Genomic DNA, 18,490 nt, shown 5'->3' on the forward strand with positions numbered 1-18,490 from the left:
GAAACAAATACTAACAGAACTAAACAGGGAAATAGACTGTAATGCATTCATTTTAGGAGACTTCAACACACCACTCACCCCAAAGGATAGATCCACCGGGCAGAAAATAAGTAAGGACACAGAGGCATTGAACAACACACTAGAACAGATGGACCTAACAGACATCTATAGAACTCTACATCCAAAAGCAACAGGATATACATTCTTCTCAAGTGCACATGGTGGAACATTCTCCAGAATAGACCACATACTAGCTCACAAAAAGAGCCTCAGTAAATTCCAAAATATTGAAATTCTACCAACCAATTTTTCAGACCACAAAGGTATAAAAGTAGAAATAAATTCTAACAAAGAAAACAAAAAGGCTCACAAACACATGGAGGCTTAACAACATGCTCCTAAATAATCAATGGATCAACGAACAAATCACAATAGAGATCAAGGAATTATAGAAACAAATGACAACAACAACACAAAGCCTCAACTTCTGTGAGACGCAGCGAAAGCAGTCTTAAGAGGAAAGTATAGTATACAGTGATCCAGGCACACTTGAAGAAGGAAGAACAATCCCAAATGAATAGTCTAACATCACAATTATCGAAACTGGAAAAAGAAGAACAAATGAGGCCTAAAGTCAGCAGAAGGAGGGACATAATAAAGATCAGAGAAGAAATAAACAAAATTGAGAAGAATAAAACAATAGCAAAAATCAATGAAACCAAGAGTTGGCTCAGCAAGAGAATAAACAAAATAGATAAGCCTCTAGCCAGACTTATTAAGAGGAAAAGAGAGTCAACACAAATCAACAGAATCAGAAACAAGAAAGGAAAAGTCACGACGGACCCCACAGAAATACAAAGAATTATTAGAGAATACTATGAAAACCTATATGCCAACAAGCTGGAAAACCTAGAAGAAATGAACAACTTCCTAGAAAAATACAACCTCCCAAGAGTGACCAAGGAAGAAACACAAAAGTTAAACAAACCAATTACAAGCAAAGAAATTGAAACAGTAATCAAAAAACTACCCAAGAACAAAATCCTTGGGCCGGATGGATTTCCCTCAGAATTTTATCAGACACACAGAGAAGACATAATACCCATTCTCCTTAAAGTTTTCCAAAAAATAGAAGAGGAGGGAATACTCCCAAAATCATTCTATGAAGCCAACATCACCCTAATATCAAAACCAGGAAAAGACCCCACCAAAAAAGAAAATTACAGACCAATATTCCTGGTGAATGTAGATGCAAAAATACTCAATAAAATATTAGCAAACAGAATTCAACAGTATATCAAAAGGATCATACACCATGACGAAGTGGGATTCATGCCAGGGATGCAAGGATGGTACAACATTCGAAAATCCATCAACATCATCCACCACATCAACAAAAAGAAAGACAAAAACCACATGATCATCTCCATAGATGCTGAAAAAGCATTTGACAAAATTCAACATCCATTCATGATAAAAACTCTCAGCAAAATGGGAATAGAGGGCAAGTACCTCAACATACTAAAGGCCATATATGATAAACCCACAGCCAACATTATACTGAACAGCGAGAAGCTGAAAGCATTTCCTCTGAGATCGGGAACAAGACAGGGACGCCCACTCTCCCCACTGTTATTTAACATAGTACTGGAGGTCCTAGCCACAGCAATCAGACAAAACAAAGAAATACAAGGAATCCAGATTGGTAAAGAAGAAGTTAAGCTGTCACTATTTGCAGATGATATGATATTGTACATAAAAAACCCTAAAGACTCCACTCCAAAACTACTACAACTGATATCGAAATACAGCACAGTTGCAGGATACAAAATTAACATACAGAAATCTGTAGCTTTCCTATACACTAACAATGAACCAATAGAAAGAGAAATCAGGAAAACAATTCCATTCACAATTGCATCAAAAAGAATAAAATACCTAGGAATAAACCTAACCAAAGAAGTGAAAGACCTATACCCTGAAAACTACAAGTCACTCTTAAGAGAAATTAAAGGGGACACTAACAAATGGAAACTCATCCCATGCTCATGGCTAGGAAGAATTAATATCGTCTAAATGGCCATTCTGCCCAAAGCAATATACAGATTTGATGCAATCCCTCTCAAATTACCAGCAACATTCTTCAATGAACTGGAGCAAATAATTAAAAAATTCATGTGTAAACACCAAAGACCCCGAATAGCCAAAGCAATCCTGAAAAAGAAGAATAAAGTAGGGGGGATCTCACTCCCCAACTTCAAGCTCTACTACAAAGCCATAGTATTCAAGACAATTTGGTACTGGCACAAGAACAGAGCCACAGACCAGTGGAACAGATAAGAGACTCCAGAAATTAACCCAAACATATATGTTCAATTAATATTTGATAAAGGAACCATGGACATACAATGGCGTCTCTTCAACAGATGGTGCTGGCAAAACTGGACAGCTACATGTAGGAGAATGAAACTGGACCATTGTCTAACCCCATACACAAAAGTAAATTCAAAATGGATCAAAGACCTGAATGTAAGTCATGAAACCATTAAACTCTTGGAAAAAAACATAGGCAAAAACCTCTTAGACATAAACATGAGTGACCTCTTCTTGAACATATCTCCCCGGGCAAGGAAAACAACATGAACAAGTGGGACTATATTAAGCTGAAAAGCTTCTGTACAGCAGAAGACACCATCAATAGAACAAAAGGGAACCCTAAAGTATGGGAGAATATATTTGTAAATGACAGATCCGATAAAGGCTTGACGTCCAAAATATATAAAGAGCTCAAACGCCTCAAAAAACAAAAAACAAATAATCCAATTAATAAATGGGCAGAGGAACTGAACAGACAGTTCTCCAAAGAAGAAATTCAGATGGCCAACAGACACATGAAAAGATGCTCCACATCGCTAATTATCAGAGAAATGCAAGTTAAAACTACAATGAGGTATCACCTCACACCAGTAACGATAGCTGCCATCCAAAAGACAAACAACAACAAATGTTGGCGAGGCTGTGGAGAAAGGGGAACACTCCTACATTGCTGGTGGGAATGTAAATTAGTTCAACCATTGTGGAAAGCAGTATGGAGGTTCATCAAAATGCTCAAAACAGACCTACCATTTAACCCAGGAATTCCACTCCTAGGAATTTACCCTAAGAACGCAGCAATCAAGTTTGAGAAAGACAGATGCACCCCTATGTTTATCGCAGCACTATTTACAATAGCCAAGAATTGGAAGCAACCTAAATGTCCATCGGTAGATGAATGGATAAAGAAGATATGGTACATATACACAATGGAATACTACTCAGCCATAAGAAGTGGAAAAATCCAAACATTTGAAGAAACATGGATGGAGCTGGAGAGTATTGTGCTCAGTGAAATAAGCCAAGCGGAGAAAGAGAAATACCAAATGATTTCACTCATCTGAGGAGTATAGGAACAAAGGAAAAACTGAAGGAACAAAACAGCAGCAGAATTACAGAACCCAAAAATGGACTAACAGGTACCAAAGGGAAAGGAACTTGGGAGGATGGGTGGGCAGGGAGGGATGGGGGGGGGAAGAAGAAAGGGAGTATTAAGGTTAGCATGCATGGGGGGAGGGAGAAAGGGGAGGTTGGGCTGCACAACACAGAGAGGACAAGTAGTGACTCTACAACATTTTGCTAAGCTGATGGACAGTAACCGTAATGTGGTTGTTAGGGGGGACCTGATATAGGGGAGAGCATAGTAAACATAGTATTCTTCATGTAAGTGTAGATTAAAAATTAAAAAAAAAAAAAGAAAGAAAGAAAGAAAAGGGGATTACTCCTTGACAGGGTAAAACTATTGGTAAATCAAAGATCAACGCATGCTTTAAATATCCTTAATGTTGATCACTTAAAGGGTGTCAGATGATCAGCTATGGAGGTACTCTTTTCTGATAATATTCCTTTCTCTTAATTTAAAAAAAAAAAAAGCAGTTACTGTGTGCTGACCTCCAATGAGTTCTGCACAGTGGTGTAGAGGGCATGTCAAAGTGTGGGCAAAGGGTCTGTTTGTTTCTATGCAGAAGATCAAGGCCTAGCTTGGATACCCAGAAAATGAACTAAGATACGATATGAGGAGGAGCTTCCGGCATCAGCACTCTCTGGAGGACTTGTGCCAGGGGATGATCATCAAAAAGCTTCTACAGGTATCCAGACGATGCTGTGGTGTGGCTGCATCCAGCCCACCGTCTCCTGGACTTGCCATAGGAATGAGGAGGGAGATGTCTAGGCTGGCATGTGCATACAGTGAGACAACGAATTTGACCGGATCTGTACTATTGGAACTCAACCAGGAGTTGGGAGGGGTGCAAGTTGTAGCACTCCAAAATCTCATGACTATAGACTATCTATGGTTAAAAGAACATATGGGATGTGAACAGATCCCAGAAATGGGCTGCTTTAATTTGTCTGATGGTTCAAGTACAGTTGGACAATGTCCATCATATCATAGATAAATTTTCACAAATGCCTAGGGTGCCTAAATGGTTTTCTTGGCTTCACTGGAGATGGATGGTAATTATAGATTTGCTTTGTTTATGTCACCGTATTCCTATTATGTTAATATGTGTGTGCAAATTAGTTAGTGGTTTAAAACCTATACATACTTAAGATACTATACAAGAAGATATGTCAAAGAAATAATCAGTCCTCCCATGTTTCCTTCATATGCTACATCTATAGCTTTTCTTCTTCCTTCCTAATTACAACCCTTAAATAGAATTCGTGCCTCATATCGAATTTACCGAGTATCATAATTCCTCCAGGTGGTAAAGATACCTCGAGACAAGTGCTGGGCATAGAAGCCACAGGGCATAAATCTGCAAAGAAGTAAAAAGCTAACCTTTTCAAACAATATGGCTTCTCTCTCACTTACCAACTTTACATTTCCCTGTATGGCCCCAGAAGATGACTGGTTAGCCAGAGACGGGTAAGATTCCTCAAGGGAGGAACAACCTAAGACAGGCACAGTCGCAGGGGGGCCATCAGGTGAGAATTTGGGGATCAACAGAGGTGAGGCTCAGAACCTCACCCCCCCTGCTTTGAGAGAAATCTTCTGCATCCGTGGATGTCTTGCTGCCCTTGTCTAGGCTGGATTAATACTTAGTCCATAGGCACACACCTGATCATCTGATCATCTACATTTGCCCTCTTACAGCACTAAACTATGTTTTCTACCTTTATCTTGCATCTACCTACCACTTCAGCATTTTATTAAAAATAAAAATAATAATAATAAAGGGAGAAATTTGGGATCAACATATAAATCAAGTACAAAAATCAAACGAATATTCATATTTGACCTGATTGTTTATAGGTCATAATGCACGATCAAAACCGAAAGTTTCTGTGATGAATGCCCTTGTAGTGTTCACCATGTAAGAATTTATTCACTATGTAAGAATTCGTTCACCATGTAAGAACTTGTTCGTTATGCTTCAGAAGATTGGAGACTGACGAGAATTAGGCTTGAGATGGATTAATGATTGTACATTGAGCGTTGACCCCCCTATACTGAATTTTATTATTGTTAACAACCATTTGATCAATAAATATGAGAGATGCCCTGTCAAAAAAAATAAAATAAAATAAAAATAAAAATAAACGTAATAATAACAATAATAATAATAATAATAAGGGAGAAATGTGGGATTCACATATAAATCAAGTATAAAAATCAAATGAATATTCATATTTGACCTGATTGTCTGTAGTTCATAATGCGTGATCAAAACCGAAAGTTTCTGTGATGACTGCCCTTGTACTGTTCACCATTTAAGAACTTATTCACTATGTAAGAATTTGTTCACCATGTAAGAACTTGTTTGTTATGTTTCAGAAGATTGGAGACTGTTGAGAATTAGGTTTGGAGTGGATTAATGATTGTGCATTGAGTCCCCTATACAGAATTTTATTGTTGTTAACAACCATTTGATCCATAAATATGAGAGATGCCCTCTCAAAAAAAAAAAAAAAAAAAGCTCAAAACAGACTTGCCATTTAACCCAGGAATTCCACTCCTAGGAATTTTCCCTAAGAACACAGCAATCAAGTTTGAGAAAGACAGATGCACCCATATGTTTATCGCAGCACTATTTACAATAGCCAAGAATTGGAAGCAACCTAAATGCCCATCGATAGATGAATGGATAAAGAAGATGTTGTACATATACACAATGGAATACTACTCAGCCATAAGAAGAGGGCAAATCCTACCATTTGCAGCAACATGGATGGAGCTGGAGGGTATTATGCTCAGTGAAATAAGCCAAGCGGAGAAAGAGAAATACCAAATGATTTCACTCATCTGTGGAGTATAAGAACAAAGGAAAAACTGAAGAAACAAAACAGCAGCAGAATCACAGAACCCAAGAATAGACTAACAGGTACCAAAGGGAAAGGGACTGGGGAGGATGGGTGGGTAGGGAGGGATAAGGGGGGGAAGAAAAAGGGGGGTATTAAGATTAGCATGCAAAGGGGGGGAGGGAGAAAGGGGAGGGCTGTACAACACAGAGAAGACAAGTAGTGATTCTACAGCATTTTGCTATGCTGATGGACAGTGACTGTAAAGTGGTTTATAGGGGGGACCTGGTATAGGGGAGAGCCTAGTAAAAATAATATTCTTCATGTAACTGTAGATTAATGATAAAAAAAAAAATGAAAGAAAGAAAAGGGGGATTACTCCCTGATAAGATAAAACTAACTAAATCAATGATTAATACATGCTTTAAATATCCTAAGTCTGATCACTTAAAGGGTGTCAGATCATCGGCTATGGAGGTACATTTTTCTGATAATATTCCTTTCTTTCTCCTAAAAAAAAAAGCAGTTCCTGTGTGGTGACCTCCAATGAGTTCTACACAATGGTATAAAGGGCATTTCATAGTGTGGGCAAAGGGTCTGTTTGTGTTTATACAGAGGATCAAACCTAATTTGGCTACCCAAAAAATGAACTAAGATACAATATGAAGAAGAACTTCCAACATCAGCACTCTCTGGAAGAGTCATACCAGAAGATGAACATCAAAAAAACCTCAACAAAGATCCAGGCGATGCTGCAGTTGTAGCTGCATTCATCCCACTGGTTCCTGGACTTGCCATTGGAATGAAGAAGGAGATATCTAAGCTGGCCTGTGCATACAGTAAAACAACAAATTTGACTGGATCTACACTGTCGGAACTCAACCAAGAATTAGGAGAAGTTGCAGCGCTCCAAAATCTTGTGACTACAGACTATCTACTGTTAAAAGAACATATGGGATGTGAACAGTCCCCAGGAATGGGTTGTTTTAATTTGTCTGATTTCTCTCAGACTGTTCAAGTTCAGTTGGACAATATCCACCATATCATAGATAAGTTTTCACAAATGCCTATGGTGCCTAACTGGTTTTCTTGGTTTCACTGGAGATGGCTGGTAATTATAGGTCTGCTTTGGTTATGTAACTGTATTCCTATTATGTTAATGTGTGTATGCAATATTAATTAGTAGCTTAAAACCTATACATGCTTAAGTTACTCTACAAGAAGATATGTCAAAGAAATAATCAATCTTCCCATGTTTTCTTCCGTCTGCTACTCCTATAGCTTTTCTTCTTCCTTCCTAATTACAACCCTTAAATAGAATTCGTGCCTCATATCGAATTTACCGAGTATCATAATTCTTCCAAGTGGTAAAGATACCTCAAGACAAATAATGGGCATAAAAGCCACAGGGCATAAATCTGCAAAGAAGTAAAAAGCTAACCTTTTCAAACAATATTGCCTCTCACTTACCAACTTTACATCTCCCTGTATGGCCCCGGAAGATGACTGGTTAGCCAGAGATGGGTAAGATTCCTCAAGGGAGGAACAACCTAAGACAGGCACAGTCGCCCCCCAGGAGGGCCATCAGGTGAGAAATTGGACATCAACAGAGGTGAGGCTTAGAACCTCACCCCCCCTGTTTTGAGAGAAATCTTCTGCATCCGTGGATGTTTTATTGCCCTTGTCTAGCTTGGAATAACACTTAGTCTACAGGCACACACCTGATCATCTAAATTTGCTCTCTTACAGCACTAAACTATGTTTTCTACCTTTATCGTGCATCTACCTACCACTTCAGCATCTTATTAAAAATAATAATAATAATAATAAGGGAGAAATGTGGGATTCACATATAAATCAAGTATAAAAATCAAACGAATAATCATATTTGACCTGATTGTTTATAGTTCATGATGCGTGATCAAAATCGAAAGTTTCTGTGATGACTGCCCTTGTACTGTTCACCATGTAAGAATTTATTCACTATGTAAGAATTCGTTCACCATGTAAGAACTTGTTCCTTATGCTTCAGAAGATTGGAGACTGATGAGAATTAGGCTTGGGGTGGATTAATGATTGTACATTGAGCATTGAGTCCCCTATACCGAATTTTATTGTTGTTAACAACCATTTGTTCAATAAATATGAGAGATGCCCTCTCAAAAAAAAAAAAAGAACATTTGGTGAAATTATCTACCTGGGTTTTCTCCAGTAAAATGCATATGAGAACATGGAACTATCCACTAATGAAGAGCTACACCAAAGACAAAAAAACCTAAATACTGAATCTCATTATCAGAGATGACTAGTCTGTCTTCTATCCCTTAGGTGTTAAAAGACCTGTTGTTTACTATTACTCTGAAAAGTAATCATACCTATGTAAGTTTGATGTCCCAAGATAACTGCATCCTTCTCACGACCTGCAGCCTCTCATAATGAGGTCTAAAACTTTTACACCTCAGAGATGTTTCAAAGCTCTGTACATGATAACATTCTTTAGTCCTCTAATTAGTATTTTCTATGCCAGCCTGCCAGCTGTTTACACTTTTGACTCAACTGTTTAATTACGGAGATGACAGTGCTAGAAAACTCTGGGATGGTGGACCCAGCTCCCTCCTCGCGTCCTTTACTTGGAAACCACTCTTGCCCTCCATGCAGAAGTTGCCGTGTTTTTAAAGATGCTTACTTCTTGGCTATGGTGGATGTTTTCATCAGTGAAGCATTTATTCAAGCTAGGCATCAGAGATCTTCCCAAGATTTTTAAATCTGATGCAAGAAAGTATGTTAGTTAGCCTTTGTCTGGTAGTGAGAGCTGTAAAATGTGAATTCAAGATAGTTGACCACTTTGCTGCCCCACAGAGGACATGTATTCATAGAAAAATGAGGCTGATTCATAAACTTAAAAGGAGACAGAGACAAAGTTCCATGGACCTCAAGTCCCCAGTTCCAGCTCTGCCTAAATCCTAACTTCATTCTTACCATTCCTACATCCCTATGAATTGGTTTCTAACCTTTGCTGGGTTTGCTCATTATTCTACATCTAAAATTGAACACAGAGCCCAGCAATTAGAATGTGCCAGGGTACATAAACAGGTATACACATTTACATTTGTGTCTATATTTATGTAAATTTCTATATACAGCTGTTGAATGAATGGTGAATTATATGAGTTGCCCTAGTAATTCCAATAAATTCTCCTTTTAACCTAAGTTAGATTTCTGCCACTTCAAAGAGTCTTAACCCCCACAATAACCTAAAACAACTATTGCAAACATTAATCAGAAACCTCTTTTATTTTTCTAAATTGAAAGAAACTGACTAGTCTAGGAGAATTGGGGCACTAGTATGCCACAATGTGAAATGAAGACTACTGAGTATGAGAGCACATGGATGGCTATCCCTGGCATTGCCTCTCCCTCAGTACTTCTGGTTATGAAGGAATCTCACTTAGTACCCCATGACAAGGCAAAGATCCCTCCTCCCAGGAGCTAGTAAGTCAGCACCAGGGGAACGATAGGAGTGGATCAAAAATACTTAGCACCTGCTATGTATCAGGCACTAGGCCAAGCACTAGGAATGTATCAGTGTACAAGAACATGCAGAGCCCTTCCCTCATAGAGCTTACATTCTACTGGGAAGACAGACAATAAACAATGACTGTGATACAGCTAATGAAAATGCTATGGAGCACTCTGATGAAGAACACCTGGGTGCCTGTTAAAGGGTACTATACATGTAAGAGGCAAAACCTCTTTAAGATGTGGGCAGTCAAGCTAAAAGACCTGAAGGATGAGAGTGAGGCATGTGGAAAGCCATGTTAGGAGGGGAAAGGAAGTATACAAGCCTTGAGCTGGAAAACGCTTGAGGTGCTCTAGCCAGTGAGTGAGCAAGGGAAGAAGGAACTTGAGATGAAGCTGGAGAGGTAAGCAAAGGCCAGGTCTTGAAGGGTAGTCTAGATCTCTAAAAGATTTTCTGTGCAATGGGATACAACCAAAAGGTTTTAAGCAAGAAAGGGTCATTTGGAAAAGATCACTTTGGCTTTCAGGTACATAAGGGCTTCACACCAGCGTGGAGGGGTACTGTCTTAGCCCGTTTAGGCTGCTGTAACAAAACAGCACAGGCTGGGTGGCTTATAAACAACACAAAATGTATGTCTCACAGTTCTGAAGCCTGGAAAGTCAAGATCAGGGGCTAAAATGGTTGATTGCCTTCTGGTAAGGACCCTTTTATTGTTCCTAGCTGGCACCTTCTTACTGAGTCCTTACATGGTGGAAGGGGTGCGTGATCTCTCTGGAGCCTTCCATAGGCACTCATCTTGTTCGTGAGGGGTCTACCCTCAGGATTAAAGCACCTCCCAAAGGGCCCATCTCCTGATGCTGTCACCTCTGAGGCTAGGATTTCAACATATGAACTGGGGGAGACACAAACATTTAGATCACAGCAGAGACAAGAATGGAGATGGGGAGGGTAGTTGGAGGTATTGCAAGCCCAGGTAAGAGATGATGATAGTAGCTTGTGCTAGAGTATTGGCACTGAAGACAGAGAGAAATTGATGGATTAGAGACATATTATGGATATAGAACTGAGGAGTCACAGTAATCCAGGAGCAGACTGATTACATAGCCCAGGACTTCCTAAACTTTGGTAGCTAGCTAACAAAACCTGTAGGGAGCTACCAAAAACAGACTGTTGAGTTCCATCCCTAAAGCTTAGAATTCAGTAGTCTGGGGTAGAACCCAGAAGTCTGAACTCTCCATGAATCCTTGAGAGATTCTGTTACAGGGCCAGACTTGAAAAAAAACGTGGATTTCTGCTGTGACTCCAGGTCAGCTATATTCCTACAGCCCAGATGCTTTGGGCTGCCTCCTTACATGGGCCAACCAACACCTGTAAAGAGTGTAGACTAATCTCAAAGCAGTTACAACACCTTAGGAAGCAGCAGTGGGTGTCCCAGATTCTGGCTTACTGAGGAGCAAGTTCAAGCCCGTAACCAATATAACCTCAAACAGCAGGAGCGCTTGGGGAAATAGGCTCTCCCTTATACCTAAATTTGGTTTTTGGACATTCAACTCTGTTAAGAAAGTTTTCCAAAAACATATGGTTTTATCTTTTTGTAAAAGCAGGATAGCAGGCATGTGTTGAGTTCTTGATAGTTGGGGTCCTTCTGAGCCTCAGAGTTATCCTCACTATTATAGTTTGGAAGTGGGGGTGAACTGAATTAGCCTAAGACAGCAGGCTCGCAAAGGCAGAGGCCAGGGGGGTGGGGCTTTAGTGTCCCTCACTCCCTAGGATCTCTAGTAGCCCCACCCCATCCCCAGCAAGCCACCAAAAATAAATATATACACCACATAAAGTGTAATTTGTGCCTATCAAAGGAAAAAGAATTTCTAGCCATTCCAAATAAGCATGTATTCTAAGTAAATGAGTTCCCTAAGTCCCCCACTTTTTGCTGCCCCCTTTTTATAGAATCTCTTTTGTGAGAATTCTGGAACCATCACTGGCTCCAGAATAATCTGGTACTGATCCAAATCTTCCTTTATTATATATTGGCATAAGATTAAAATTCTACTAGTTTTCTTCTGTTTCAGGCCACCATGAAGTAACAGGGACTAGATGGTCCTCACACCCAAAACAACCAAAAACTGGAAAAATATATGAAAAAAAAACCCAACTTTTAAGACACTGGACATTAGGCATAAGCCAGCTCTGAGAGGTGGGAAACAAACAGGGTTGACCTAACAACTGCCCCAGTTTACCACCTGAGAAAGTTTTTAGGCCACAGTACAGGGCAGGGGTGACAGATACTGACTGTGGTGATGGTTTCACGAGTGTTTGCATATGGCAAAAAGTATCAAATTGTATACTTTAAATATTGCAGTTGCACTTAAATGTCAATCATACTTCAAAAAAACAAATTTCTACTAATTGAACTTCTTTCCTTGAGCTTCTAGCTTTGATGCCTGTTAAAACGGAAATCCTATTGAAGGGAGAACCATTTTAAATTTGTATTATTGCACCATGGCATCAATAAAAACCCAAGTGCAGAATTTTACTGGGAAAGCTAGGATGCTTCCTAGGGAAGGCGAGAGAAGACTACAAGGGAAAGGGAGAAAGCCCACAGGATGGGGAAAATGGAAGCCAACCTGACAGGTGTGTTGCCAGCTGGAAACTAAGGTGGTTCCCGCGGAAACATGTGGTGGTGTTTTTTAGTGGCCACAATAAAGGAGGTGCATTACTGGCATTTCGTGGACCACAGCCAGAGAAGCTCAAGTCTCACAATGCGTGGGATCATTCTTCATGATAACAAAAGGTCCCCCACAAAATGCCAATAGCACCCCATTGAGAAAACCTAGGGGAAGGAATTCAGCCACACAGTCTGTCCCCCAATCCAGCAGTACAAAGGGGTCTCAGTGTGCTTTCTGAGCTCTGGTTAGCAATGCAAAGTAGAACACTTACTAGTCAATCCTGTCTTAGCTAATAAATTTTTCTGATCTTTCAGCTTCAAGTGTAATTGGAACCTCTAAAACTTTTGAGAATCCTGACAGGAACACAGAGACCATTTTTCAAGATAACTTCTTAAACTCCAAAAACCTTTAAGAAAATTAAAGTTACTGCAGCCAAATTCCCACCAATTTTATTGTTCAGAATAGTTGGTTATAAAGTAAAAAGTCTATAAAGCAAATTGGTGATATATTCCCAGTAGGAAAGAAAACAACTTCCTAAACCACTTGTTTCTTACTGTTTTTTGGTAAGAAAGGAAGTTATCATAATGAAATTTAGGTTTTGAAGAGACTTTGTAGGTCATCTTGCTCAGTAAGAGGAGATGAAAGGGCAGTGCGAAAACGGTTCCCTACCCCAGCAACTGAAGTCACTACACAGTGTAGACCACCACAGTTTTGTGGATACTGCCCAATTAGGAGCTCCCTTTTCCTTTATAGCATTTTTCAATGTTTTCCTAACTTGAATATTTCTCCCATGCCATGACTTGACTCTCAGGGCCCCAACCCACATTAATTTTCCCCAGGCCTATATATCCCCTGACTTTACAGCTCTCAGAATCCTATGCTGCCCTACTCCTTCTAATGTCTAGATACTTCAGGTGTTGTAAAGAATCATATGTATCACCTAAGGTTATGTAGCTTAGGAAACTCCTTTTAAAATTTATACCCACCTTCCAGATGGAGATTTCAACTGCCAGATGAACTTCTCCACCAGATAAGGCTCACTAGGACCTGGGGCTTGATCCCTCTAGACATCCTTATTTCTTTGAAAGGCATCACTTTGCAGAACCGCAGCTTAAAACCACAGTGGTTTCTGTCTCCATCACTCCCATGTTTAATCAATCAGTTCATGTTCAGTTGGTCTTGCAGATTTTGCCTTTGAAATGTCTCTTCCTTCCTGTTTTCTTAATTCCCACTACCACTATCCTAGTTCAGATTCTCATTATTTCCCACCAATCTTTGGTTTCTCCCCACTTCAATCCATTTTAAGCACAACTAATTATTTTTCCATAATAATGGTTTTTATCAAATATAAAAATGTGGGCCCAGTTTTACTTTCTAACCTTTATCTGGTATTGATGTTCTATTTTTAAATCACACCAGACTGCTTACCTTTCCTAATACATGTTCCCTTTTCTCCTGCCTCTATCTGTTTCTACTATCCCTCCAACAGCAGTATCTCCATGTCCATGGGCACTATTTCTTCACTAACTGTCATCTGGCATCTTGACTTCTCTCCACAGCCGAGTATGATTTCCCCTCTTTAAATCTCTGACAATTAATTCAAACTCATTTATGACATTTAGTGTGCACACCACATATTATGTTATTTATTCAAATGTCGCAAATCCTGGTTAAAATCAGCTTCTCAAAGATAAGAACTATGCCTTACTCATCTTTCTATTCATTACAGGGCCTGACAGAAGGAGAACCCAATAAGTGCTTCTTAATCAGTTATTATTTATATTGTGACATCTATACATTCAGTTGAAATAAGAAAATTATACTTTATTATTTAACTAACTGGATTTGAATTTAGAAGAAAGTTCTCCCAAAAGAATCCTCTTCATTAGTTCACATAGGAGATAAACAGAACTTAATCCAAAGCTATTAGTAGAGAAAAAGCATTAAAAAGAGCAAATTGAAGTGTAAAATGTTTTTAGTCTGCAAGTTAAAAATGTAACCCTAAAACAATCTCACCAAAGAGAGGATTTCTTCAGACTTCTGGGCTCTTTGCCTTTCCAAAAGACAGGGCCATTAATCTCTTCTTTGACTTAAAAAAAAAAAAAGCCAGTTGGTAATTACATACTTTGCTTGAGTTTACAAAGAAAACATAGTTACATGTATTGATTTAATGACTGTTTATAAATTCTCACAAAAACATCCAAGACCAAAATTATAAGATAGGCAACATGATGGAGCAAAAAGAAACTTGGCTTTGATGTTAAAACATGTACTCAAGTTCAGACTCTTGTGAAATATGAACTTTGCCAGTTTATTGCTCTGGCCTCAGTATTTTCATTTATAAAAATAAGCATGATAATTCTGAAAATGAATATGAGATAATGTATATAAAAATGATGCACATCAATGCAATCCCTTTCAAAATACCAATAGCATTCTTCAATGAACTGGAACAGATAGTTCTAAAATTCATACAGAACCACAGAAGACCCTAAATAGCCAAAGCAATCCTGAGAAGGAAGAAGAAAGTCTCGCTTCCCAACTTCAAGCTCTACTACAAAGCCACAGTAATCAAGACAATTTGATACTGGCACAAGAACAGACCCATAGACCAGTGGAACAGAATAGAGAGTCCAGATATTAACCCAAGCATATATGGCCAATTAATATATGATAAAGGAGCCATGGATATACAGTAGGGAAATGACAGCCTCTTCAACAGCTGGTGTTGGCAAACTGGACAGCTACATGTAAGAGAATGAAACTGGATTACTGTCTAACCCCATACAAAAAAGTAAACTCAAAATGGATCAAAGGCCTGAATGTAAGTCATGAAATCATAAAACTCTTAGAAAAAAACGTAGGCAAAAATCTCTTGAATATAAACATGAACAACTTCTTCATGAACATATCTCCCCGGGCAATGGAAACAAAAGCAAAAATGAACAAGTGGGACTATATCAAACTAAAAAGCTTCTGTACAGCAAAGGACACCATCAGTAAAACAAAAAGGCATCCTACAGTATGGGAGAATATATTCACAAATGACATACCAGATAAGGGGTTTACATCCAAAATATACAAAGAGCTCATGCACCTCAACAAACAAAAAGCAAATAATCGAATTAAAAAATGGGCAGAGGGGCTGAACAGACACTTCTCCAAAGAAGAAATTCAGATGGCCAACAGGCACATGAAAAGATGCTCCACATCGCTAATCATCAGAGAAATGCAAATTAAAACCACAATGAGATATTACATCACACCAGTTAGGATGGCCACCATCCAAAAGACAGACAACAACAAATGTTGGTGAGGATGTGGAGAAAGGGGAACCCTCGTACACTGCTGGTGGGAATGTAAAATAGGTTCAACCATTGTGGAAAGTTGTATGGCAGTTCCTCAAAAAACTCAAAATAGAAATACCATTTGACCCAGAAATTCCACTCATAGGAATTTACCCTAAGAATGCAGCAGTCCAGTTTGGAAAAGACATAGCACCCCTGTGTTTATTGCAGCACTGTTTACAATAGCCAAGAAATGGAAGCAACGTAAGTGTCCCATCAGTAGATGGATAAAGAAGATGTGGTACATATACACAATGGAATATTATTCAGCCATAAGAAGAAAACAAATCTTACCATTTGCAACAACATGGATGGAGCTAGAACATATAGAGCTTCACTGAAATAAGCCAGGTGAATAAAGACAAGTACCAAATGATTTCACTCATCTGTAGAGTATAAGAACAAAGGAAAAACTGAAGAAACAAAACAGCAGCAGAATCACAGAACCCAAGAATGGAGTAACAGTTACCAAAGGGAAAGGGGCTGGGGAGGATGGGTAGGAAGGGAGGGAGAAGGGGAATAAGGGGCATTACAATTAACACACATAATGTAGGCGGGGATCAAAGGGAAGGCAGTATAGGACAGAGAAGACAAGTAGTGGCTCTATATCATCTTACTATGCTGATGGACAGTGACTATAATGGGGTATATGGTGGGGACTTGATAATGGGGACAATCTAATAACCACAGTGTTGTTCATGTAATTGTATATTAATGATACCAAAAGAAAAAATAATGATGCACATGATGCCTGTGCAATAAACACTAACTTAAAGTAAAAAAGAACCAGTCATAACTTAACATCCGAAAAAGTGTCATGTCCTCCTCATTATATGAGTATATTTTCTGTGTTTATTTGGAGGAATAAATAATAATAATAATAACTATTCTGAACAAGAATCAAATTTACATTTCTATAAACTACTGCAAGATAGCAGTATTAGCTACACATTCTAACCTCCAGCAGAAACTCAGCATTCATTCCCTGTCGAGCCACTCCCTATTCCTGCAGAAGAGTTGAGTCAGGGATGCACAAGCCATGCATAGAGCAAGGGAGAGGAAAAAGAAAAACAGAGAATTGCTTTAGGGGTGTAGAGACCAAGAGCAAGCCGCCCCAAGAAGTGCCACTTGGACATGCAGATTTTTTTTGGAAGCTGAAAACCATCAAGGCCCATAAGACTCAGAAAGCAATTTGACCTTCTGCCCCCCAACTGCATAAAAATAATTTAGATGGAGGAACCACTCCAGGAGATCTGTCACCATAGATAGCTATATCATAATATAAACTAGGTGTGGTAAATAAGGACATGGATGTGGTTAAGTCTGTTAAAATTGCACTCTCTGCTCCCTGCCCCCTATTGTTTCTGTTTATCAAACATTTTCTCTTCATATTCCTGCAAATTGCTTGCTTCCCTTTTCCTTTGACATCTCAGACCTCTAGCCCCTTCTCCTTGGCTCAGGGTGACCTGGAAAGCTCATCTCCCTGACTGTCTTTGGAACCCATGTCTGTGGCTTCCCCATATGTATGTAACTTTGGTTTTGTAACTGTGGGGAGAGGAAATCCCGTGGCAAAATACCTCTAAAACCAAAATCAGTCAAAGGGAGAAATAAAGTTTAAAATCCATTTATTGCTTACAAACTGCAGTCTGGAGCCGTCTCTCTTTCCTGCTCCTGCAGAAGCAAAACCAGCCCTTCCCCTAACCTCTCAGGTTCAGATAAGCCCTCTGTGGCCCAGGTAATTACCCATTGATAAGGAGATGGACTACCTTTCCCTGCCCCTTAGGAATGCCTATTGATATGCAGATGCACTAAAGCCAGGGGAGATGTTCTAGAAATATTACAATTTTACCCACACGTTTTTTTCTTCTGTTAATCTGTCTCATGCCAGTTTAATTCTTAGACCAGCCAGAAGAACCTCAAGGTGTACAGGAAATTTCTTCCTCCCCATCAGGGGATTTCCCTGGCTCTCTTAGCTGCCTCCTCCCTTGGCTTGCTTGCTTCCCTTTCCTCTTCCCTCTCTGCCTCTTTTTTTCAGTTTATTTTTCTTCTGACATAAAATTTACATAAAATAAAATACAAAATCTTAAGTGTCCTTTTGCTGAGTAAATGTACCTGAAATTAAGGGGCTAAAAACTCAATTCATTCTAGAGCTTTAGCTGCTAATAACAGTTCACCACTGTCACTCTGCTCCCCTCAGCACTGTTCATTTTAGAGTTTAATAACCATCCTCTTTCATCTACACATAAAAAATACAATTCAGAGTGCTGTGGCCTATATTAAGACACGTGTTCATAGAGGAAAGTCTGTTTTTCTGTGTATCTCCAGAAAAGTAGGGCCAATTTCATATGCTTTAAGAGTGTGATGATTAAACCAAACATCTTTATTACAAATGATTTGTAGTTTTGTGCTTCCTTTGTTAAGATGATCTAGTTCATTGGAGTTGTGAGCACCTTTGCCACATGACAAATACTCCCTAGGGTTTCACCCAAGAGGTTTGGAGTAAGTTCTAATAATTATCTTTATGCTCAGTAGTTACTGTGTGCTGCTGCTTTAGGTATGACATAATCGTTATTACCATTAAGGGCTCTAGTAATGACTTTTGTCAAATAGATGGTCAGACA

General features: G+C 39.1%; 1 protein-coding gene across 1 annotated transcript in view; it reads right to left on the minus strand.

Annotated features, from left to right (window-relative positions):
- The window catches only part of C10H12orf56 (chromosome 10 C12orf56 homolog), a 123,742-nt gene that overhangs the window by 61,118 nt on the left and 44,134 nt on the right, over positions 1-18,490 (minus strand). The window contains 1 exon segment of the mRNA XM_073214273.1: positions 14,539-14,611. Coding sequence (XP_073070374.1) covers positions 14,539-14,611 — 73 coding nt within the window.

The sequence above is a fragment of the Manis javanica genome, chromosome 10, assembly GCF_040802235.1.
Source record: "Manis javanica isolate MJ-LG chromosome 10, MJ_LKY, whole genome shotgun sequence".
Lineage (NCBI taxonomy): Eukaryota > Metazoa > Chordata > Mammalia > Pholidota > Manidae > Manis > Manis javanica.